Source organism: Phalacrocorax carbo, chromosome 8 (assembly GCF_963921805.1).
Source record: "Phalacrocorax carbo chromosome 8, bPhaCar2.1, whole genome shotgun sequence".
Taxonomy (NCBI): domain Eukaryota; kingdom Metazoa; phylum Chordata; class Aves; order Suliformes; family Phalacrocoracidae; genus Phalacrocorax; species Phalacrocorax carbo.
Genome location: NC_087520.1, coordinates 33,949,923 through 33,975,726, shown reverse-complemented (window position 1 = coordinate 33,975,726; position 25,804 = coordinate 33,949,923). Strand labels below are relative to the sequence as shown.

Below are 25,804 nucleotides of genomic sequence, written 5' to 3'. Positions count from 1 at the left end.
TACAGTGGTGAATTGAGATGACTGCACAAGTTTAAAAAAAAAAAAAGTGCTTTAATATTTGTGTATTCGTTTTGGTCCTTTCAAAGCTTATTTTTAAAATATTTGTCATACATTTTATAATTTGAAAAAAATTCTATTAAATATATAAATAAGAGTCTAAGCCTGATTTCATGTTGTTAATTTTACATTTGTATACCTCAGTGTGAGAGTAGTGAGGTCTCTTGTATTCAGGTTTGGGCACTAAATACACATCATTTTAATGTATTTGAATCACCAAATACAAATCAAATTCTGAAGCTTTACAGGCAGCTGTGCAAACTCCCGAAACAAGTAGGAAGAAGTAATCTGTTGTGCCAGGGAAGAAACTTACTGATAACTTAGTCCAGTGCATAGGCTACTGGCTGAAGTACAAAAGGTCTGAAATAATGGCAGCCTTGTTACTGTCCTCAGGCTTACTGTGAACAGCTTGCTTCCCGTTGTGCTTCCTGCTAGTTGTCTTTGGCCTGTTCAGATTAGAAGTTGCAAACTGCAGAGACACTATTGCTATGCTACAAGACCTATATATACAGTGAGGCTCTTTGCTGTATTTGGGCTTTCAGGTGCAACCTCATTTGGTGACAAAAACAATGAACTAGCAAAGGTTGATGTAGAATAGAATACAGCATCCAGTATGCTGAATTGACTGCATTTTGTTCCAGACAGTTTGACATTAAATGTAAGTTTATGGGGCATGAATCAGTAGGCTGAATCCTAATTGCTGCACAGTGGTCTTGTCAGGCCACCACCTGTGGATGTTGTTATTGAATGCAGCTCAGCTCTGTGTTTTTCTATGTCTGTATCCTTATGTGTGAGAGAATGTAAGGAATGATATCTGGGTATAACTGTTGAAGAATTATTTTTATCCTAGCTTGAGCTAATACATTCCTGTTGCTATCAGGGTGCAGAGAAGTGTGACGTAGATGACACAGCTCGGAAGGTGGAGTATCACTGCGCTCAGAGCTTTGGTCCTTGGAAATAACGTTAGTAGGCCAGTACAGATTTAACATGTTCACAGTCAATCATGCCAATGGCTAAGTTTTCAGGAAATACTGCTACTGCAAATTGTTTAAAACATTTCCTGTATTTGTCAAATAATTTTGCTTGCCTGTATAGTCAGGGATGTTACTAATTAATACTCAAGAAACAGAAGCATTCCATTAAGTCTATGAGGGTTTAGATTTTTCAGAAATTAAGGTGTGAGTAAGCATTCATTAGGAAGAGACTGGTGATGTGTTAAACTGTATTTTCTTTTAGATCCAGTCAGCTTTACAACTGAACATTTCACAGATCGATATAGATGAATGTGGGAGAGCAAACTGTAGTGAGGGCAATGGTTGTACAAACTACCTCGCTGTGAGTGACAGCCCAACAGTGATGGATACTGGAAGCGTGTCGTTTGTCTCAGTAACAACCACCATCAATGTGGTCTGCACCTGTTCAGCTAGGGACAGAGTTCATCAGTCGTGTTCCTCCTACCCTCGAAGCCCTTGTCTCAATGGTGGGATGTGTATTGACACTTTGAATGGTTACAGGTGAGAAAACTTGTATTGCATATTCTCTTACTTTTTTTTCTTCTATTTTTAAAGTGTCTAGTGGAGCTTACAAGGTACAGGGCTAAAAAAATCATAAATGTACTTCTGACTGAAGGAGACACAAAAAACCCCCACAAGTGCACCGGAGTGTAAATCTAATGACCACAGAGTCTTTACTAACGGCCCAGTAATGGTGCTGTAGTCCAGAAAGTGGTGGAAATAGTGTGTGAATAAGAAAGAAAACCCTGGGGGAAAACCAGTGGTATAATGAACACATGTCATTTTTAAAGAGCACCTAATTCAGTCTGAAGGAACAGGAAGTGTGCTCTGTTTTTGTTTTTTTCTTTTTTTCTTTTCCAGAATAGTGATAATGAAGGTGATTATCAGTGGTAGCAGCAGGGATGTAGGGGGACTGAAATGTAGTTTAAACAATGGGTGCTGAATTGTTTAGGAAACATTAGGAAGAAAACCTGAACTGGCATGGACCAGTATTCCTTTAGTGAAATTATGCTCATTTATTCTAGCTAGGAATTAACTTCCCTGAGTTTTCTCTGTAGTAAATTGGCCAATTGATGTTCGGTGTTCTGTGTTACTTATCATTGTTCTCAAAAATATGGCCTCAAAAATACCTCTTTTTTTTGATAGAGTAGTGGATAAATGTGGTTTGTATTCTTAAAGTGTATTAGTAATTGCCAAGCACCCCTAAGATTCTGCTAAAATCTTCGTTTCACTGCTATTTTTTTTTACTGTGACTTAAGTGCTACATTTGTTGCATGTAAAACAAAAAAAAAGTTGAACGTTAGGGAATTTTTACTATTTTTTTGTATTTGTGCTCTTTCAGATGTCTTTGTCCTGCTTCATTTCATGGACCAGAATGCCAGCAGACTAAGCGTAGTTTCCATGGAAATGGTTACGCTTGGTTTCGTCCCATCAGGCCTTGTTTTGAAATCTCACTCTCTCTAGAGTTTATTACTGTCGTTCCAGATGGACTTTTACTATACAGTGGTCCTTTATCAAATCCAGAACCTGGGAATACAGAAAACTTCATTGCAATAGGTACTTCTGCAAAAGTGTGTGGAAAAATTAAATGTCTCTTGGGAATGGGTTGCCTGTGAATAGTGAAGTAGTTAGAGTATGAATTCTGTCTTTCCATCTTATGAGAAAATTTATTTTCTGGTTTGAAAATATTTTGAAACATTTCCCAATAGGTTGTCTTTGATGTGTATTTTTGTAGCCTGCGCCTACGGCTTTAGGTCTATCCCAGAGTTGTAGAAATCAAGGGAAAAGCAGAATAGACTCATTGAGATATATATTTAAAAAATCCCCCTAGGAAAACTGTAGTGCTATAAAGGAATTTAGGTACTTTGAATATAGGTATTACATGATTAATACAGTCTTAGTTGCATGTCATTCTTATCTAGTTTGGTGAGAAAAGAAATCCACTTAAACTGCTTTTCAGTCTTGGGGCATTTTTGCACTTTTTTTTAAACAGGCAATGATTTGATGGAGGAATCCATCCCCAGTGTGGCACTCTAGGAAAATTTATACACAAGTAGAACTCACTGCTTTATGTTGACACACATTTAAAAGGTTACTACTGCTTATTTTTTGAGAATTGATATACAAGATGCACAATATGTTTGGTATTTTATATTTTCCTAATTAGTTGAAAGATAAAGTTCTTGGATGTTGTTAATCAGTAACCTCTTTTTTGCTTTGTTTTGCAGTTACTTGTAAATTTGAGTAGAAGATGGGAGGGAGTAAAACCTGGATGTGTTAATTGTTCTAGAGCATTATAAAATTGCAGATTGCTTATCAGGAATTAGTTCCAGTGTTTTGACAAAGAAGTGGCACAATCTGTAGTGTAAAAATAAATACTATATTCAATTATTATTTATGTATAATAGAAGTCACAGAATGTAACTCTAGTTATTTCTATAGTGAACCCCACTTTGTGTGACCAGCAATAAACATTAAATCAGTACATTCACTAACTGCTAAAATATCCAAAATGGAAAGATTCTTGTAGCTGAATTTAGTTTCTTTTTCCTGTTGTATCAGAACTCTCCAGTGGTATTCCTGTGCTGAAGATGAGCCATGGCTCAGGTTTTGTCATGCTGCAGTTTCCAAGTCACCTGAATGTAGCAGACGAAAAATGGCACCAACTAGAAGTCAGAACCAATGGTCAGGTCAGTTATTTGACTCCCCCCCCCCCCCATCAGGATATTTGTATTTCCAATAACGTTTGCCTATGCAGAAACAGGAAGGTAGGAAAAACAGGCTGGGTGATTACATGTATTGTTCTAACTGTGCATGTAGATTTGATGAATGATACAAATTTTGGTAAGGCAGTGTTGTCAGTTCCAAATATATCTATGTTGTAATCCATATTCCAGGATCAGAAGAATCTTTTTGCCTATTTTTTAAGCTCTGCAACATGTGTGGGATGTGCATAAAGGCTTAGCTGTAATTTGCACATTCAGTGTACACATTTGGACGCTGAAATCCATTATGTATGCACAAAAAGCAGATAATTATTTATTTGCAAGTGCAGTTACAGTTTTTGTGAAAATAGTTGGACTACTCAGAAGCATAAATTAAATGCAGAGTGAAGTGCCTTTTTTATTTCAATGATTCTGTTTTGAGTTTACTGCTTATTGCAAGATGGAAAATGGAGCAGGAAAAAATCCAGCCCTTTTTGCTTGATGATATGCAAAAATAAAAAGGTGAAAATTCGATACAACTTCTTTATTGAATTTTACAGAAATGATTAATTCAGCAATCCTGTGCTTTGATGTAGGAGGTTCGATTCACTTTGGATCATTGCAGTGCAGCCGTTGTTTCCGAGATAGAAGGAGTAGGCAAATGGCTGTCCACTGAAGATCGTACAAATTGTGAAGTCTTTGGGTCTGTTCCACGAAGAGCAAGGTACGTTTCTGGAGGTGCACTGAAAGACAGTTTATTGTAAGGCCTTTGAACATTTTATCTATCAAACTGGAGCAAAATTTTTAATGACTAGGAGCCTAAAAGCATTTGCTTTTCTCTAAGACCTTTTGGGCCAAGTCTGGACCTTAAAGCAGTAAACAAATTTTAAGGAACCAGTCTTCCTCTGAGTAGTGCTGCAATACTAAATGAAAACCCCAGAACATTATGTGGCTAGTACTGGAGCTTCTGTGGGCGCTGTGTACCATCCCTTACCCACAAGATTTCTCTCTATTTATCAAGTAATTGTTCTTGAAAACCTCACTAAATTAGGTCAGTTGACTTTTTAATGGCAACAACTCTGGATCCTCAACCAGTTTTACTATCTCATTGGTATAAGTCTGAAGGCTCCTGCTGACAACCTTGGGCGAATGTATTAAGGCAGACTAACACATCAGGGTTTCCAGCTGGTCCAAGGTTACTCCTTTGTAGCAGAGTCAGAGGAAGTGCATGTGTATTCATGCCTCAGCTGTTCGCTGCCCAGCCTGGTGTGCTTGTATAAACTGCTGATTGAAGTGGACTGGTGCTGGTGCACCTGTGGGCTACAGCATCTCCTACTGAGACGTACAATCCACCTGCATGTGTTTGACACCAAGCTGGGAGAAATGACCAGTATGTTGGAAGGCATGGGTTGGAATTAAAAATGCAAAATTAAATTAAACAGAAAACAGGACCTGGAAATATACTGTATTTTTCCACTATGACAAAGGGCCAAGTGCTGCATGTAGGCAGAAATAACCAGCCTCACAAATACAGAGAAGGGAACAACTTCTACGTATCAGTAAAAGATACCAATGGTAGTTGGAAGGTGAGTCAGCAATGTCACAGTAACATGAAAAAGGCAAGCACTACACAGTAATACCTCAACATGTGTCGATGTCTAAGATCTGGAAGATAATTCTTCCACTCTGGTTGCACTGTTGGGCCTCAGCTGGAGTCCTGGGTCCAGTTTGTGCACCACAGCACAGGACAGATGTGTACCAACTGTGTATAGTCCAGAGAAGAGCAATGACTATAATCAGCTTGCCTTGAGAATAATACCTATCAAGAATGAAGGAACTGAGGTCACTTAACTGAAGGAAGGGAAAGCTGAGGAGAGATATGATAAGTCTCAGTGTATATAAAAGAATACTACAAAGAGGATTTAGACAATCTCTTCTGTACAGGGCCTTAAGTTACAGTGAGGAATATTCAGGTTATATTTTAGAGAAACCTTTTTACTAATAAAGATACTTGAGCTGTGGAGTAGATAGTCCCAGTAAGTGTGCTGATTAGCATTGGGATTGGATCTTGTCAGCAGATGCATGGAGCCCTCCTGGTCATGAAAGGAGTACACAAAAAAGGAAAAAATGTAAGAATAAATGAAAACAATTACTGAATTGGTAACAGGGAAAAAGAAACCCTGTGACAGCTAAAATATGTGGAATTCGTTGGCTCAGAGAAATGATTGGAAGACATTGCAGAGCCTGGACATGTGTACTACACCTTTTAGACCACATTGACTCAACTTCTAGGTTTCTGGCCTTTATCATACAAAAATCAGTTTTTGTTGCAGTATTCCTACAGTATAGGATGAATGTGCATACACAGAAGCACTTGAAGGAGAATATGGTGTCTAGAATATCACAGCTGTTCCTGACTTGAACACAGGCATACCTGAATTGTAATAGTGTCCCACAGTTAAACTCCCAATAGGCTTCACTGTCCTGTTTAAAAAACAAATTACCCTTTATTTTAAAGGGCTGGCTTCTGCTTACTGACTGACTGGATTTCAGAGAACATAGGTAAAATAGCTGTATTCTTTTGTTATTTTATAAAGCCTCTATTATTTGGAAATGCAGTGTAGATGTGTATTTATCTCCCTTATTATATGATGCCTATGTTTGAAGGTAAATTCATATCTATTTTTATTATTCATATGATTTTTAAAGGTATTTGAATGTGAACCATGTTCTACAGCTGGGTGGTGTAAAAGAATCGTTGCCGTATTCCTATCCACATTTGCTACACAAACACTTTTCTGGTTGTTTGCGCAATTTTATCTTGGATACTCAGGTACGAGAATTGTAACATTTTGCTTTAGCAAAGAAGTAAACTTTATTAAATTTTGGGGACATTTGTAGTATACCTGAAACTTTTGCTTTCATTAATCTATTCAATGCCATATGCGTCCGTGTAAAGTACAAGAAAATTCTGGATTTTTCTGTCATAATTACAATAACTACCTCAAAGTTATTTCTCAATTACAAACAAATGTATTTGTGAAGCAGAAACTGTGACTTTGTTTATCCCCTACTTTGTGCAGCTGGCTTCTAAGCTTCTTTGCACATTCAGGGAATTCTGAATGGCAATTGTAGAATGGTATATTTATGCCAGCTGTCTGCTTTGTTAGGAAATATTAGGGGTTTTTTGCTTTCATAGTCAGTTGAGTTTATTCAAAGGCAAACTGTGGTCTTGATAAAACAAGTTGAAATTGTAATATCAAAAAGCAAACTTAGCATCTTAAGCAATGCCGATTAAGAACAGACTGTTGTGTGGTATAGCTGTTTCTATTTAAGAATGAAGTGTAAATGTTTCTTAAATAACATTTTGTGTCATACAATTTTCTCTTGAAGGTGTATGACCTTCAGTCCCCTGCAGAGTCCCTGAATAGCTTCCCTGGCTGCACACTTACAGATGGGATCTGTGAGACCATGGGTGGTTCTTCCTGTGGTATTCATGGGAGGTGTCTTGGAGACTGGGGCTCATTTGCTTGTCATTGTTTGCCAGGTTACTATGGCTATCAATGTGAGAAAGGTGAAGTCTTTTTCTGTCACATTATTGATAGGCTGGTAAATTTTACAATACAGAAAACTTAAAATGTTTGCAGGTAATGAATGCTGAGGTACTTTCTGATGTTTACATTGTATAAAGCCATGTTTCAGTGTAGTTCTGTGCGATTTTTAACAATTTTTTTTCTAATTCCCTTTGAGAATGTACTTTCTCAGTATCAGATAATTTCTTTAGTCCTGAGGGTGTTTGTGTAATAACTGCCCGCATGACCGAAGAATTGTGAACAAAATTATTTGTTCTCATCAGTTTTTTGAATTTGCATCTGTTCACACTTTCAGAAATATCTAATAACCTAAAACTTAAATGTGAGTGTGCCAGTACCACTTATTGTGCAGACTTAGAATTACGCAACTGTCTGGAAGAGACTCTATTGGCTTAAGGATCTGTGCTTTCAGTATAGTAGGATCTTTTCTTTAGCCCTCATGGAGCCAAAGTTTGCAGCAAAAAGACAACTGTAAAATAGCAGGTTCTGAAGATTGGTTGTGGTGCTTAATACTTTGCCTGCCGTCTCTTCTTTTGTCTTGATCAGAGCTGCTACTTTCCTGCTGTCATCCTGTGTGAGCGCTGTATGGAGAAGCATTAACAGGATCAAGTTAGGAGGGAGATGAAGGGGTAGAGTGCGGAAGTTCTGGAAATAGATAAAGGGACATATTCCAAAAGACTATGTCTCATGGGTTACAATTTTTTCTTTTCTTTAACTCTTATTATGAAAATAATAGAAACAATAATATTTACCTCTACCTACAAAATGGTTTAAAGGTCTTTATCCTGTCTTTTTAGTTGCCAAAGAATACACATTTGGGCCAGGTAGTCATGTTCGCTATCAGCTTCCTGTCAGTGTGCCTGCCCGTAGGACACTGTTTGAAGCCATGATTAGGACGCGGCAGCCTGACAGTGTAATCACAAGCATGTTGTCTCGAAATAAGGATGAACACATCACCTTACAGGTGAGCAAGGCATCCCAGAGAGTAATAGCATGAAGTTAAATCAATGCCAGTGAATAGTTAGCCCAGAGAAGCAGTAGCTGAAGAGTTGGAAATAGAACCGAAAACCGTGTGCTAAGCACAAAAACTCTGGAATTTGTTTTATGGACACTTACAGATCTGATCACTCACTTAAGATACTGACTGCACAGCCATGATATCCGATTGGAATTGAAAGGAATTTATTGCTGGTTACAGTGAAGTATAGTTTGCTATACAGAATAGGATGAGTAGTGTGTCTACCCTGGTGTCCTGTTCAGCTGTGGTCATGAGTGGCCGATTCTGTGTAGTTCAGACCCTGCCAAGAAAGGTGCCTGTAGAAGTTCTAATGATGTCAGCCTCTCAAAATGACGACCTGTTCATTTTATACATACCACTGAATGAGTCACCTCTTCAGCCGAGTTGGTTTGAGCTGTCAGTGTAGAAGTGATACACCAGATTCTCAACCATTTGAAGAACTCCATAAATTTGTCCAAGAGAGAAGCAGGGTAAAATTACTCCGAGTGAATTACGTACTTCTGTGAGTACACTGCTACCAGTATCTAGTTTAGTTCGGTAGCACCTGAAGAATCTTTATATTACACTGTATGTGCAGTGTAAACATACCCTAAATTTAAACAAATGCTTTAAGGTTGATGATTATGTACAAGTCTTAATTCAAGTAATGTGACAGTTACAGGTCAATACATAATATCAGGTGATGACTTTTCTTCTCTTTCTTGCTACTTTGTTAATTATCCACAAGGTTGTTCAGGGATTCTTAGTGGTCTCATATAATCTGGGTGATGGAGACTATTCTGTAAGCCTTCCCTCCTACCACATTGATAATGGTGAATGGCATCATATCACACTGGAGAGAAATGAAAATGAATTTACTCTTCGCCTTTATGAAGGAGGTGGGAAGAGAGAAATTCTGAAAGCAGCAGGAACGTACAAAGAGATTGTGATTGACCCCAGCAGCTTGGTCCTTGGAAACAGCTACCCATTCAATCAAAACAAGAGTTTTCAAGGTGAGGAATTCTTGATCTCACTGTTCAGAATATGGACCTGTAAAAATGAAGGTTTATTGGCACTACATAGGAATACTGTGAGAAGCTTTCCTGCTTATGTAGAGCCCAAAGTAAATAGGTTTCTTGCATGACACTTTGCTAAAGGGACAAATAAACTGTTCTGACCAGGAAAAAGGTACAGCAGGGAATTATGTGCAACTACTGTTAGCTACTGGACTTGGAACAAAGATGGTAACCTCTTCACATGACTAAATGTAGAGTATTGGTAAGGGGAGATCCAAAAGCTTCTCCAAGGGGGACTGTGGTTGGCTCATTGCATTAGATACACAGAGCCGATTTGTTGCATGGTTCTGCGCAGTCCATTCAGCAGCTCTCCTTCCCTACCAAATACAACTGTCCCTATGCTGAGAGGAATATTTCAGTTTTATACATGCATTGCATAGCACGCAACAAATTCTAGTTTATTATCTTTGTGCACTACCTTTGTATCATTGGATTTTACAGTCACTCAGTTGAAGCATGAACTAAAATTAGAAATGGTTTATTGAATTAGAGCTAACAGTTTTATTTAAAATTTTTAAAATTGTTAAAAAACAAATCATCTTTCAGCCTGGAAATTGAAGAGTTACACAAAGGAGAAATACAGAAAAATGCAAGGTTGAGATATCCATAACAGCTTTTTAGTCTGTCCTCATTTGGCAGCTCACCCTTTGCTAAAATCAAAGGATAAGTAATAATTGATGCACAGTGACGCACTGTACTGACTTGTACTGACAAGGAAGACACACACCATTACTTGGTTAAATGCGACTGGCACCTGTCTATCACCTCTCTCTCCCATGCCTTCACCTCTTTAACCAGATTCTAGTAAATCCATTTGAAACAAGGTGGTAATGTTTTCACCAGATAGAAGTATTTCAGTGAGTAACACAAAAGTGCGAGGAGGAAACGTATAAAATCTATATGCATTAAATAGAACAACAACTTACAACAATATCTAAATAAATAAAGTTTATGCTCAGAACTAGGGACCATATTTTGCATTTTTATTTATGGGAGTGATTTTTTTTTTAAGTAAATGGATTAAAGAAGTCAAATGGTTACATGAAGATAATTTTAATTAGGGCAATTGATATTGCTGTTAAGCAGCTGAAACTTCAAGGGCTTTGTAGTTACAAAATCCGCTTATTTTTTCAAGGTATATGTTTTTATGCTGAGGCATCTTGTGTGTACAAAACTAATGACACTCATCCTCAGTATGAAATTTATATCAGTGACCCAAGGCTGTTTCACTATTTGTGGTTTGCTTTTCTATAAAGTTAAGTTGTAAACTAGAGTAAAAAAACCAACCAATCACAATTTATACTGGTACATATAAATATACATACTGGAATATAACAGATTTTCCACATATAACAGATTTGGACTTTAACACAATATTTGGACTTTTCCAGTGAAAACATAGTGAAGGGGTACATGTTCCACTGTCTTGAACACAAGCAGATAGGGGCCTGCAGCAGCACTTGGTTTGTGTGTAAAACACTGGGACTCTTGATCAAAACTTTAACAAATTCCGTCAAAAAAATGGAGAACAATGCTATGAAAGTTTAGGTAAACACAGTGCTAGATTTAAACTTTGGTAGCCTGGGTCCTTTGTTAAACATAAAATACCGAATTTACAGCTGCTTCAAATCATTCTTGCTGAATGGCTTTTAAAACAGTCTCTTTGTGCCTTGCCTCAGGATGTATGAAGGATGTCAGATTTAATAACTACAGGATCCCTCTGGACACTCACGTGAAGGAGCTGGTGTCAGTATTAAGTGCCCAAGGCGTCAAAGAAGGCTGTTCTTCAGAGGCTTGTAGGAACAACCCTTGTAACCAGGAATTTATTTGTATTGATTTGTGGATGATGCATGAATGCAGGTAACTGGTGGAAATATAAGCACAAAACACTCCAGATTCAGGTGGGAAAGGGTGGATGCTGAAGAAGTGTGCAACTTGAAGGCTGCCACTGGCAATCTCATCAAATCAGTTGAACCACAGTGAAACACTAAGCTAGATGCCTGCACAGGCGTCAGGTCACTCAGAGAACACTGCCCTTCTGGGTACTACCCTTAGCTGATTTAAATCAGTGTATCTCCATTGATTCGGTAACAATTTCAGCTGCCTGTCTTAATTGAAGATGTTTAAAGAGTAGCAGCAAATCCAGAATGTTTGTAAACCCTGAAAACCAGGAAAAGAGGGTACGTTAGCTTGAGTGGAGTGTAACACTAGCATGGCTAGCTGTATTGTGAAGCTCGTGCTGTGCAATGTAGTTGTGCTTTCTTTTGTTAGCATCTGACTTTTTATACTGTCTTAAGCTGTGACCTCTGTTCCCTTACAGGCCACGTGAGTTGCATTAGAAGCACTGCATCATTAAGCTCAGAGTTCTTGTGTGTGGTTGGGCTGAGGTTAGGACAACACTAAATCGAGTTAGTTGTGCTGTGAAAAAGTACTCCTTAAGCATTACTGACTGCCACTGTCCATAAAACAGTTTTCTAGAGTTGAATTTTTTTCTGGAAATTCACTGTGATGGAAATACGAAGAACATAGCATAGCTTGTCCTGCCTAGACAGAACTGCAGACCCTAATCCAGCTATTTTTCACTTGGGTAGTCTTGCAGGAGCCGGTGGAACTACCTGAGTTCTGAAAGCCCCAGATCTAAGGGTTTAAAGTTGTGGAGCTCATTGTTGTATGACTGCTTTAGGAAAGACTACAGTCATGTAATTATTCCAAGTAACTTACTTATAGTATCTACTTCAGAAACTCAATGTACAGTGTTGTTGAAGATTGTTCTGAAATCTTGAATGCTGTGTTTCATGCCTACTTTCCTCAAAGGTTAATGGTTTCATTTTGCCTTCGTCTTTTCAGTTGCCCTCCAGGACATATGATGATGGAGAATGCCACTGGTAGACAGTGTGTCTACACTGCATGTGCTAAAAGGCCCTGTAACTATGGTACCTGCATCTCACAGTCACCAACCAAGTTCCAGTGTCACTGCCCTGATGGCTATACTGGACATAACTGTGAAATCACACTGGCGATCTTTCACAAGGATACAGGCCTGAGCTTTAGTTCCATGTTTGCCATCTGCATTTGCTTTTTGGCGCTGTTAGGTAGTTATGGCAACTACATCTTGTATTACCTGTGGTGAACTCCTTTATCCGTCTTGTCCTGAATAGTTGTCATCTCATCCTCCTGCTGAAAAACTCAGTTTCCTAATGGAGACTTGACTCTGCCTTCAATTCTTTGCCACGGTCTCAGCTCCATCCGGAACTTACTTTTCATCCCTGTGTGCATATATTGCTAAGTGAATCAAGATTTGTGAGCGATGGAGAGTCTTTGTAGTTCTATTTTCTGCACCTTTTCACTTCGTTGCTAACAAACTGTTCAGATGCATGATTGGAAGCAAATTCAATTGAACAGCAAGAGTCGAAATTGCTGCCAGATAAACTTTGTTTAAAAAGACTAATGAGCGTGAAACAGATTTTTACAGTCTAGAAGAAATACACTGTCTGGTAGGAATACACTTGGTCAGACAGGAGCAGTCTGTTGCGTCTTACCAGTGTCACAACTCTTAATGGCTGTGTTTGGCTTCCTCAGCCATTTTCAGGCTTAGGCATTGGGTCTCAAAAGGAAGAGGGAAGGCAAAGAAGGATGTCACTAGTGACATCTTTGAGTCCTTCTTGTTTATTAAAATCTCATGAAAGTGTGCCTGAGTAAGGACATAGGATTTTTCTCATGGCTATTTCAGTGTTAAGCTTCATTCAGAAGTCGTAGTGAGAGTATGAAAATATATTATGGACTATTTTGAATCTATCTGTTGCTACTTGAAATACCATTGCTCTTCCCCAGCTCTGCTAGATACTATGTTTGCCATGCAAATATGAACAGCAAATAACATGGGAAGCTGACTGGTTTCACAGCTTTTGGGATCCCAGTTAGTGGAGGTTAAGAGATTGTTGTGTTAAATGAGGGGGTCTGTGCTGTGTCAGAGTTGTTTTATTCTGAGCTGGCTTTGTGTTGCTGCCTGTGCTTGACTGAATGTGACTGAATAAACAACAGTGTCTTTTACGTAATAACCCTGCTAATCTTTCAGGTCTAAATTATGAGTTAGAAACAGTTGTTTTTAACCAAGTGGTATGCGTTGCCATGAAAATTTTAGATGTGGTTAGCAGTGGTATTATCACACAACTGTAACTTTTGTTAGGAAAAATTTTAATAAAATCCCTCGTTCTCAAGATTTCAAATGCCCTTTCTCTTACACAGCTTCCAGAAAGCAGTAATGCCCTTAAAAGTGGTTAATTCATGCAGTTTTAATCACAAATTTATAAGTTCCAATAGATTAGAAAAGCTGCTTTTCTGACATCTGATTACATTCTTTAAATTTAAATATGGAACAGTTTTGTTAGGAAATCAATACCAGGGCAGCATCACGTTGGTTCGATACCACACAAACCTTCCCCAGGAGGAGACTTCAGCTCACTTTGTTCAGTTAAAGACACGGTGATACTCTGGAGCTTGCAACTGCTGTAACACTAATGCTGTGGGTCAAAGAAACAATAAACTTCATAGAACGCTTTTAATGACAGCACTGTTTACTGACAGCTCAGGATCACAAGATCCCGAGCAGAAAATTGGGCAGGAGCTTACACTGTTGGTATCTGTATGGAAGAGATACTGTCTTCAGTGGGGGTACTTCTGGTTTACACTCTTGTTATGCTCCTGGAACATGGGCTATATTATTTTCTGTGTTGGCTTTTTATTGGCAGTCAGGGTAAAAGAATATGAGAAAACATTTAAAAGACATCCTGGGTATCTCAAAATCAGCCCAGCTAAAAAATGACCTTGCCAAGAAGTTACCATGTGTGAAAATGTGAGATGCATTTCTGTAAATTTGGGGATGGGAGAGGAAAGGGAAACATACATCTTAGATGCATTGATTCAGCTTGAAGGGTACAGCTGCACAGCACTGTGCATGGAACAGACTTGGTGGACACCAGTTTTAGTCCCAAGGTCATCTAGATGCTGATTCACAGAACTGCACTCTGCCGTGTAGATATTCACTAAGAGATTCCAGTCTCTTTAATTCACTGTGGTGTTAGCTGATGGTATCCAATGGTTTGATGTCTTCCTATGAGCTTTCATCATTTTTAGAGAGTTGGTAACACAGTGTTAGAAAAGTTTCTATTTACATAATGTTCAGTACCTAATGTTGAAGCTTTACAACTGTCTGTGTGTAAATGCACCTAAGCATTTAAGAAAAATATTTAAATCTATAGATGCTAAGGCAAAATATGCCTGTTTTTTTTTTCTAGTAAACTGTACAAGTCATTTCCTCTTTTGCCTCATGTCTTCTTGTGCTTCATTTCTGTGCCATTGAACCTGTCCCTGTCAGCACACCATTATGTAAGTGCTCCCCCCTTGCGTGCATTTTCTCTTACAAAGTTCAACTCAATACGTTAAACAGGTCTCTGAACAGCGCTTGGGTCGTTCAGTTGTTCAGATAGTTATGCTTTTAACAGCTTCAAAGTTACACTTTAAAGGGTATTTTAAAATGTTCTTTAAAGGCCTTTTCTTCTGTCTTTGATGTTCATTTGTAACTATGTTGAAGAGTGCAAAAATCAAACATTTGCTGAGGAACACAAAACTACAGCCTGGTGGCTCTGGCTGCAAACCAGTGCTGCAGTACTCGTATAGAGCGGCTGCTGTCTAAGCTGCCCTGCAGGGCTTCTGGATATAAACGTTGTATCGGTTTCTAAGTGATGTTCTGTTTTGCTCCTGTGTGTTGACACAGCTCTGTTCAGTGCTGTATTCTTGTGGGCTCGCTGGAAGAGTCACAGAGGTCTGAACGGAGGACTTTACCATGTATCTGCACATCCTGAGGATTTGGAGGACATCAGAGAAAATATCCTCAACTACAATGAGGAAGGGGGAGGGGAACAAGACCAAGTAAGGATCGTTGTGTTACATTACAATTAAAGAGCCTGGTGGCTCACCATGCTCATGAAAAGATATTTTTTGCTATTCTTTTGTAACTGAGGACCTCAGCCTTTGTTCTGCTGATTCATTACTGCAATTGGTAGATGAATTATTTGCAAGGTTATATGAACACAAGGGCGCACGTTTCTTAAGTGGTGATAAGTGCCTATCAATTTTTAATTTGTCTTAAAGCAAGTGATCATATGTGCATATTTAAAAATGCTCGGAGAGTGAGTTTAGCAGTAAAGAACTAGCAGCTGGTGGTTGTAGTTTCATGACTCAGGAGCTGCTGAGGTTCTCAGTGGTGATTACTGCTGTAGCACTGAGGGCTTGAAAGAGCCTGGCATGAACTGTTCGTATGGACGGTCTCTTTCTGCAGACTGTTCATAACAGCAGTTATTCCGACTTGTTAAGAAAACAAGGTTTTATGTTTGTTCCACCTAAAGCACATGGTGGTTGTGGAAGAACCTTTCTGCATTTTTCTGTTTTGGACAGAAATATGCTAGTGAACACAAGCCGTTTTTATACTTACAGTAGACCAGATTATACCCAAAACAGATAATATTAACATTTCTGCTAACTGTTTTAAGGATTTCTGTGTCAGTTTAAGCCAGAACTTTGCAAGAAAACTGCAGATATTATAGACGAGTAATTTAAATAGATTGTTTGCTATGTTTAAAAAAGGTAGGGAACTTCATTGTTACCTTTGAAACCGTTCATTTCATGGATTGCAAACGTGGTGTGACTCTGCAGAGGTAAAGATAGTCAGGGAGCTAATGTGATGGATCAATAAAGGCTGGTGATTTTTTTAAAAAAAAGAGGTCAAATATGACCTGTCCCAGAATTCCAAATATCTTCAGGATTTTTTTAGCTATAAAAATACAGAAAGTGTTTTACCAGGTCACCTGAGAAAATATTCTTATTTGTAGAGTATCCTTAATTTCTTGATGCATTAGTGTGAACATAATAAATACAGGGACCTTTTCCATGTGGTAACAGATACAGCTATATGCATAAATCCTGTTTTCCTTAATAAGATTAGCTTCCCCTGCAGTACTTTGCAATTTTACACCCAGAAGGTCTATAGAGGAAATCCACAGTTACTGTATGACATATTTAATTACTTTTGGACAGTCCTTAAACTCCTTATTTTAAGCAGTGGAAGCAAATTAGTGACTTGATGATCTTTATCTGAGGCTATTACTCTGTCTTGAAGAAATGCTGCTTGGAGTGAAGCCTCTATGGGCTCTGGATACTGATTCAAATTTTACAGTTGCTGGGATGGCAGCAAAAACTTTCCAGTATTCTTGTTAATACCTAATTTTTTTGTCTAGATTTTAAAAACAAAAAATACCCAGAATGACAATACCTTAATTGTATTCTAATGTTACCTCAACAATCAATCCCGAGGGTGCTTGCACAAGAGAGTCCTACCCTCCGCTAACATTACCAAGACAAAACTATGGGGACAAGAGGGTGTCTTACTAAGGAGTTTCTGTGCTTGAATAAAACTGTCCCTCAGAGGAATTAGGAGGTCATAAAAATTGCAGTATGTCCATGTGCTGTTGGGTACATATTAACACAACTGAACACCAAATGTTGTTAAAAGCCAGCTTGGAAGCTAGAGGCAGGGATCAACCTGGGTTTCTAGACTGCCAGCTAGGAATAGTATATGATCAGAAGAAACGTGCCATTTTAATGAACAACTAATAGCAGTGAAGGATGGAGTTCACTGAAGGGATGATCCTTAAATCTGTATTTGGACAAACTCCATTTAAGTTTCATACGACTAAAAGTTGCCATGTTTTATTGGTTATACTGGTAGCTATGCTATTATCAAATGCTCATAGTGGGATCCTGCTGTAGCTTGCACTTGTTCAGAAGATGCCTAAGATAGGCACCTGTGCTGTAGGTCTCACACTGTTCATCACAAACAGTATTTAGTCTCTGGATGAATGGAAATGAGCAGCTATTTTATCTTACAGTCCTGTCCCAAACCCTGGTCTTGCCACTTCTTGTTTGCAGGAGTGGTGTGTTTTGGTTTTTTTTTTTTTTGTCTGGTTTTGAAGTTCTCTGTCTCTGATTGAAATTCAGCAAAGGCTGACCAAGATTACCTAGGATAATCTCTTAGAAAATGGTTATACACAGTTCAGTGTGCGAGAGAATAAATGTAATCTTTTGGAAAGTGCTGATCTGACAGCCCTGTCATTGATGGCTGCTGTTCAGATGAATAGCATGAGCAACACAAATAATTACTTGTTTGCTCTGATGAATTCTGTCTCACACAGTCTGTCAACGTTCTTCTTTTGCCTGCAAGTTAACTCCAGAGACACAATCTTTGCTGGAAGGTGATGGAAGCTGTAGGACAACACTTCTTTTCTCTCTTTCAGCTGGCATAAAGATTCTGATTGGGGCAATTAACACGTACTGCACTGGGACCTTTTCTGACAGCAGCCATACTCCAGGAACTGCAGCACAATTATCAGACAGCGTTAACGGCTGCCTCACTAGAAGGGAAACTGCTTTTTTCTTTTTTTTTTTTTGCAATAGGTAGTTACTTGGCTTTTACAATCATGCCACTCCCATATAACGTAACGAGCAAGTATTCCACAGATGGATAAAATTTTAACAGAAATCACTGTAGATGTTTGAACTACTAATGCAGGAAGATTTCTTTTAATATGGCATTTGTGAATATCCTCTCTCACCTTTGTTGCCAGACTCATAATCAGTGTTTAATGATGAAAAAATATTCAGATCTGAATTTCAGAACAAAAATTTGGGGCACTTCTGTCATTTTTATTTAGCTTCTAACATGAAATTAGACTTGGTTTTGACCATAGCTGTGTTAGCACAGGCTGCACAGGTGTTCCTCATGCATTCTCATCTGCTTGGTGAGTGTTGCCTTTCTTAGGCATGTTGTAGTGGCAGAGTTGGTTGGACAGGCCAATCCTTCATGTGTTCCCACCAAACGGACTGCCTTGGGGTTGTTCCTTCCTTATTTCCACTAGAATGTGAAGTTTTGGGACCTGCAGAGAATATTAATTTAACGTGAATGGTTTCTCACTCCAGGATGCGTACAACATGGCAGAACTGCAGCTGCGTGTTCAAACCAGCCCAACCTACTCCCTCTACAAGAAGAAAGAAAACCCAACAAAACCGAGCAGTTTCTTCAGCGATGTGTTCCCAAGCACGCAGGAGCAGACCAAAATGTCAGCGACTGCTGAAGCCTCTTTTACTAGCGGGGACTTTGGCCAATACTTGTCAGATGCTGTCAGAGATGCTGACTGCCATCCCCAGGCTGTGCCCCAGGACTCGCTGTGGGTGTTTTGCACCGAAGGAGACGGCTTAGTTGCCAGCAGTCTGAGTACCCTGAGCTCCGAGGGACTAGAGGAGGGTATAGCGTATGATGACATTGAGACACTGAGTGTACTGTACTCACATACAGATGCAGAAGACCTGTAGGTCACCAAGTCTGCTATTTTCAATGTTTGGAAGCAAGGGTGAAAGGCAGATTTTTCATGCTCTTCCTATGTACCACACAAACCCCCCCCTTTATTTAACCCTGTTATGAGAAGCGGTCAAATTCCCACTAATGAGCAACAATTTGCATCTAACTGAAGCATTCAGTAGTAGGAGCTAATCCTGGGGACATTCTAGACATTTACATTTGGGGACACAAACTTACTGGAAAGAATAAAAGGAGAACTTGGGGTACTTAGTAATTCACATACAGTGTTTAAGAAATAAATAGGTTTTTTGTCACTAATGTAATAAAGCACTCTGAGAGATCCTCTTTACATAAGCTAAGATGGTGCTCAAAGGATGAAGAAAGCATGTGGTGTCTACTTCTTTCAGCAGGAGATTTAGCCGTTATATTGTCTTTTTCTTGTTGAAATAGAGCCCATGTTGTATTATATCCATGTTGCTTCCCTGGCTGGGGCGCTGTTACAGCACCTGCTCCCTGGACGTAGTGTAGCTGAGATTCAATGGATCCAGGTAAAGGAATGAAGCAGCATGGACAGTGATCTTTAACTGTGGTTGTAGCTTGATGAAATCCCTTTATGCTGTCATATAAACGCAGAAATGGAATTTAGCCACAACACATCAAATTGGCTGCTTGCAACTAAATACTTCTCTTAATTAAAAGGCCAGGTTTTCTAAGGTGCTTGCCTCAGAGGACGCTAGTTAGGAATTTCAGTAGCAAGCACCACAGTTCACCACAATCTTTCGTTCCTAATGGGCTACTAAAATGAGCCTAAACTAAGGACTGGCTGGAACCACATAATTTGCATCTACAGTCCTGTCCCTTGTGTTCTGCTAAACCTCCTTTCATAGGAGCACTGCAAGAATTAGGTTTGAGAGGCTGGAGATGGACTGGTTTAGTAGAAGCACTGACCAATTGCAGTTGCAGCCAAGTAGTGCCTTGGGAAGAGCTGCCTGGGGATGCAGGTGCATTTTTCAGTGAAGAAAAAACCCAACATCCCTTGGATGCTGCCAAAATATGTAGTGGCTTCAGGATGGCAGAAGACTGAAGGTCTTCCCTATAGCCAAAAAAGAACTTCACCCACAACTGGGATTTCTAAAACCGAAATCCTGTGATAAACAAAGCCCAGCCAAAAGTCTAAGAATTCAAAGTTGGTAATTTTCCAAAAACCATGCCTGACAGCACGTAGTAATACAGGCCTACCTCAGATACATTTTAGGAGAAAATCATGATCAACTGGGGACAGAGAAACGGGAAAAACTAACAGCAGTTGCTGTTAGTGGAATATTATGCTCTAAATTATCAGTACCTTTTTCAGTCCAGCTAGTGTTCTGGATTTTTTTTTTTTAAAAGCTTGACAATATTTGGAAGAGAGAAGCTTCAAAAAAAATATATTTTTTAATTAAGACCACTTGTATATATAAATGGAGTAAAGTGCAGCAAGAACAGTCTTGTTTTGTGCTGTTTCTTGATATACAATATGTAAGTTATATATCCAGCTGATGATATATCCTAGTCAAAGATAATTTACTTCATTTAAACAAAGCATAAAACAATGTATTGTGAAATACATTAAGCAAAGCAGTTTTACAGTTGCATCAATAGCTTGTTTTTGGAGGTCTGATTTTTATTTTTTTTATATATATTAAAAACCCAAACCCAAATAGGTCATTGCAGTCTGCAGGCTAGCTTGATTTGCACACTTCCCAAACGAGAAACGCTCACAGTGTCTTGTTTCTGCATGCATTCGTGGCACACTTTGGAAGATCCTGAGCACACAATCAACTGATGGTTACACACTGCAGATAATGGGGCATTTTCATCTGGAAAAGCTAAATGCCATTTTTACCCATGCCTAATTGTTCTGATGGTACGTGGTCTGCAATTCTGTAATTTTCTGGTATGTTTACCTGTGAGAAAACACAGGCTGAAGTATCTTGCCATGTTCACAAGTCAGGTACATCAGCTTCTGTATTTCATTGTCATAGCAGTCACAAAGAGGATATGAAAAATGAAGAAAATACATATTCTGCACAAAAAAATCTATTCCTTCCCCAAACAGCAGTAATTTTGTCTGCATACCTTGTTTTCTTTCCCTAACTATGGCTATGCTGTCATTTTGGCTGGTTTTAATCTAATTTAGCTTGTAAGCTCCTTGGGGCAAGGACTGTATTTGCCCGTGAAGGCTCATGCATATCTAAGGCACAGCATAAGTAATAAATAAGCCTTCAGAATATCATGTCTATTCCTTGCATATATCTAAGGTTGTCTAAAACTTGGACTCTATTGAATTATTTTTTTCAGCTTTGCTCAGGTACTTCCACAGACATGAGTCAGGCATGCTGTTCTGTCTGAAAAGCTGAGGGAAGCAGCAGTTGCTTCTAATTGATGTGTGGGCTCAAGCTCTAGTTAATGCACGCAGAAGATGTTACCGTAGCTGAGTTTGCCCAAGTGCTGCAGCTGGCTTGGGCCACAGACCGGTATTTCTCTCCACTACTCAAGTGCTTTTTGCATGTAGCATGGGTGTGGGTTTTGCAACAAACAGTCAGTTAGTCTGAGGAGGAGGAGATCCTTAACTACTCACATTCAGTAGAATTAGGTTGTGTTACCCATAGGCTTATTCCTTGTTCTGGGACTTCACAGGTGCTGGGAAGAAGCTGCCATGTAGAATGTGATCCTTATTACAGCTGTGGCACTAGTTTGTAAACAAACACTAATAATAATCACTACCACAACCTCAGAGCTGCTCGGGCAATTGCAGTTAGACATACACTTTACAGAATATACAGTATAAACCAAAAGGTCAGAAAACATTTAAAACCGGCTATAGGAACTTGTGTAGCTACACTCTCAGTAACAGGATATACTCATTTGCAGCTCTCATGCCCTATTGAAGCCTACTTTTCCTCTTTCTAGGGCTTATGAATTAGTTCACTTAATTTATCTGTTTTAATTTGCATGCTGCTCTTTTAATTACAAGGCAATTTCTGAAAGCGTATCTTCGCTCAGTCCACATTTACACAGGCACACGCACGTATTTCAGTACCGCTACAAAAAAGCCTAGCACAGTACAGTGCTGACGTGGCCCAAGAGCAGGGCCAGCTGCTTGACAACGGAAAGCTTTGCTGTGGGTGAGAGGGAAATTAAAAAAAAATAAAATCACTGGGTCCCTAGGTAGTGGGATTTTCAGTAATCTGGTACTGTTATTAATCTTCCACATTCTTTACAGACTTAAACATGTAGTAGGAACATTTTATTTAGTATAAAGTAATTGTAAAGGTCTGAAATTTAAGTAAGCATGTGGCTATTGGTATTTAACCTTTCTGCCTGACAACTGTGTTAATCTTTGGATTTTTTTTTCCCCCTTTTAAAATAACATTCCAAGTATATAACGTAGCCAAGCCATGCGAAAGCTGATTGTCCTTAGGTCTGACCTACTGCCTTGTACTAGCAGGTTTAGAAGGGAAACTGGCTGCAGAAGGAGCAGGATTAGAAGAGTAAAAGAAAGTTGAGCATTTTCTTAATTATAGAAATTATTAAAGCCACAGCCATTTCCAGGGGATTTGAATAAAGCGCTCACACTGTGCTAGTGGTAACTGTTGATGAGCAAGGAGGTTTTGAGAACCCTGGTTCTCTGGAACCCAGAATCCCCTCTGTACAAGCATAAGCATACCACGTTATGGTAACATTCCATTAATAAGCAAATCTTACAGCAGTCCTGTCTGTACCTAATTAACACTTGTGACAACTCCCTGTAGGTGTAGTACTACACATGTGACAACAGGACTGCGTGCAGGCACGGCACAGGAGACAAAGCCGCGCTGGACAGCTGTATGGAGAGCTCGGCACACCCCACTTCTCACTGCCACAAGAATGCCTAGGCTTTTAAAAGCTTACCTATGAGCAGGATGTCCTAGTTCAGAAAAAGTACTTGATAATGTAACTTTTCTCTCCCAACGAACATACAGTTCTTTTTGTTAAGTAAGAATGCTCAAGCTTGAGCTACAATGTGGAAACAAGCAGATCCCTATTGGTCAAAGCAAATTATATTTATTTAAATGGAGTAACCGCCTCAGTCTACTGACCTTGCTAAAGTTAACACATACGGGGGGGGTGTGTGTGTGTGTGTGTGACTGGTAAAAATCATGGCTGATGCCCCTTTAACTTGTAACCCAGCAAACTGTTAAAACACAAAAATGATTCAAAAAGTCAGGACTCTATGCACTGTCACACGCTTCAGAAAAGTCAAAACTTCCAGCTGACAAATACTTTGCTTTCATCCATATGAACTGAAACAAAGCACATTCCCTAACCCGCACCCTTCTCAATCCACCCGAACATAAAAACCAACCAAGAAAGTGTTTTTTTTTTTCAAATTACACAATTTATTTAGTATACAATACTCATTACATCTCTTTACAACAACATATTATAAAATAACTATGTTAGATCTCACTGGCAGGACCTTGAAACAAGAAATGAAAATATACTTATGTATCTCAAAAGCTTTTCTCCCCTAAAAACAGTCTGGCTACATGAAAACATTTTGTCTCTGTGCTCTAAAAAGTCATTCACATCACAACTCCACTGAAAATATGCAGCTTAAAAGGCCTTGCAGACAACAGGTAACCTACACAAGAAGTTATGATGGCGCCATTCCTATTGCTAGTTATTTGTAAGCCTTTGGGAAATGCATTGCCAGGAGGGCTGGTCTTGGGGCTGGGCCATACCAATACGGCCGCTCAGTGATGCCACAGCAACCACTTGGAGAAAAGGTGTGTCAGGGTAATGCGGTTCAGGAACAGGAAAAGTGTTTTTTTTAAAAAAAAAATTGCACATTTTTAATGCAGTGAATACAGATCACAGCAAGACATGGGAAGGAGAGAAAAAGAATTAGCAGCCAGCTAGAAGACCACCCACCCCTTCAAAGTCTCAGCCTCTGACGCCCAACCCCACTGAACAGGGATGATGCCCAACAGCCCCATGCCTCAGCCAGCTCTGGCCACTCACCACTGCTCCTGCCTTCCCCAGCATGCTTTGCTCTGGTGGGCAAGCCTTTAAATCAGGGACTGAGAAGCAGCTGCTCTGCTCCTCTGGGGGCTGTGCTGGTGCATGTATTGCTTTCCTCTGAGCTGGTAAGTGGTTTTGTTCCTTGGCATTTTCTGTTTTACTGTTTGAAAGGGATTGGTCTTCTTAGCTTTGTACTACATATTGTCACTGAAATGTGCCCTTGCCTTTAGTAGTAAATCTTTCTGATACCAAGAGCTGTTGGAATTGTTTAAAAGTGTCATAAGCTACCTAGGCTTTGAAGACTGTGAACTGCAGTTAGGCAATCTCCAAAATCTGTATCTAAAACTTCACCTTTCTGGTGCACTACTTTGGGGGATGTTTGTGTTGCAAGAAGAAACTATGTTACTGTGGTGGTTCTGGATCATGACAGCTGTTGTTTTCATGCTTTCCCAAGCCCGCAGATAGCTTGGAGTCTATTGTGTTTTTTTAAAAACCTAAAAAAATTTGCACTTGGTAGTTTCTACAAAAAGATTAAATTTTTCCTTTGGCAACAATAGAGACTGTTTTTGAAAAAAAGTCTATTTAAAAATAACTGCTGTTACAGTCAGGACTCCGAGTCTCAGCTGTTACCTACTAGTAAATCCTGAAAATTATAGGGTACCACTGGATCTTGGAATCTCTCACTGCAATCACAGGAAAGTTACTGCACCTTTAAAGAAAGATACAACCACATTTTAAAATAAGACAATACAGCCTAGACATACTTCACCTTACGTGTGCTTGTTTTCAATTACTGTAAGGCACTCATTGAGGAATTCAGTGACCCATGCTTTCAGCAAGAACAGGCATGCATCATTACGGGCCTAATTAAAGTTTTAATACTGATTAAAATGTTTTATGATTGTATTATGTTAAACTGCAGCAGTCTCCAACCTCATTAAGGGACACAGGCTAGAAATTACTTGGGAGTTTCAGTTGCTCAGTTTAACAACCTAGCTACTGTCAATGTTTGATTTAAATACAGTCTGATTAAATCACACTTTCCTTTTGTGTTAGCCTGGAAGTGCAGAGAGATGTTCAACATTGTTTAATGAGTATTTACCAAATATAAAATTGTCTGAGCATGTGACATCTCCATCTCTTCAGTAATTTACCTTAGTACAACTGAAAAGGGAAAACATTTAAATCATTTGGAATTGGAACACAGCTCAGTAGTGTAATGAGATTAGCTTTCGCATTTTGATTAAATTAAATGTGGAGTTTGCTATCAGTAGCACTTTAAGTTTCCCATCATTAGAAATGAATTGCAGTGGTAATTATTATAACTGAGTTATTTGCACAGGCCACACTCTTACAGGTGTCCAAATGTTAATTCAACATTGGCCTGGAAGCACTTATTAAAAAAACTGTTTTTCGTAAGAAACAAATGATCCTAGTGGATGTCTAATTAAAGTTGGAGAGTACTCTTAGACTTTCAATCAGACTTAATCTCTAATTTCAATATAAAACCTAAGCAGCGCTAAAACACAGCAAAAGTCATGTGTTAGCTGCATATAGCATTTAGAAAGTCAATACAACTCATGAAGTTCTAGCCCGTAAAAAGACAAAGGGTACAAACAATTCTCAGGATTGACGCCTGTCTTCACTTAATCCTCCAAGTCAATTTAAAACAACTGTAGTCTATTGTTTAGGATAAAGAGCAAGGACACAATGATTTTGTGCTAAAATACATAGCTTTATGTCTGAAATAGTGTACCTGAACTTATTTTAAATACCTAAGCTTCCTGCTGATTTTAGAGATGACTTTTTCTTTTGTAAGGTTGGCAGTGTTCAGTTTTGGTATCCTACTCCTGGAATTCATGTGGGGAGTAAAAGGATCCCCTGCAGTTCAGAAGGCAAATACAGAAA

General features: G+C 39.0%; 2 protein-coding genes across 7 annotated transcripts in view; one reads left to right on the top strand and one right to left on the bottom strand.

Moving 5' to 3' along the window:
- LOC104050481 (neural-cadherin) overlaps positions 1–18,849 on the top strand; it is a 66,724-nt gene extending 47,875 nt beyond the window's left edge. The window contains exons 22-32 of one of the 4 annotated variants that reach the window (XR_010374275.1): positions 1,294–1,571; positions 2,413–2,627; positions 3,633–3,760; positions 4,372–4,499; positions 6,485–6,608; positions 7,169–7,349; positions 8,166–8,332; positions 9,114–9,378; positions 11,121–11,301; positions 15,215–15,369; positions 18,472–18,563. Coding sequence is in view for 3 of the 4 variants with exons in the window: in XM_064459518.1 (XP_064315588.1) it covers positions 1,294–1,571; positions 2,413–2,627; positions 3,633–3,760; positions 4,372–4,499; positions 6,485–6,608; positions 7,169–7,349; positions 8,166–8,332; positions 9,114–9,378; positions 11,121–11,301; positions 12,289–12,571 (1,950 nt within the window). In the remaining variant the exon portion in view is untranslated. Of the gene's footprint in view, positions 1–1,293; positions 1,572–2,412; positions 2,628–3,632; positions 3,761–4,371; positions 4,500–6,484; positions 6,609–7,168; positions 7,350–8,165; positions 8,333–9,113; positions 9,379–11,120; positions 11,302–12,288; positions 13,661–15,214; positions 15,370–18,471 lie in introns of those variants that run through there. The other 3 variants (XM_064459519.1, XM_064459518.1, XM_064459520.1) reach the window with 3 other exon arrangements.
- Positions 18,850–23,710: 4,861 nt separating this feature from the next.
- The window catches only part of DPY19L3 (dpy-19 like C-mannosyltransferase 3), a 38,620-nt gene continuing 36,526 nt past the window's right edge, over positions 23,711–25,804 (bottom strand). Inside the window, exons 20-21 of one of the 3 annotated variants that reach the window (XR_010374272.1) lie at positions 25,672–25,777; positions 23,711–24,605 (exon numbers count right to left, since the gene is read on the bottom strand). Coding sequence is in view for 2 of the 3 variants with exons in the window: in XM_064459514.1 (XP_064315584.1) it covers positions 25,754–25,777 (24 nt within the window). In the remaining variant the exon portion in view is untranslated. Of the gene's footprint in view, positions 25,778–25,804 lie in introns of all 3 variants that reach the window. The other 2 variants (XM_064459514.1, XM_064459515.1) reach the window with 2 other exon arrangements.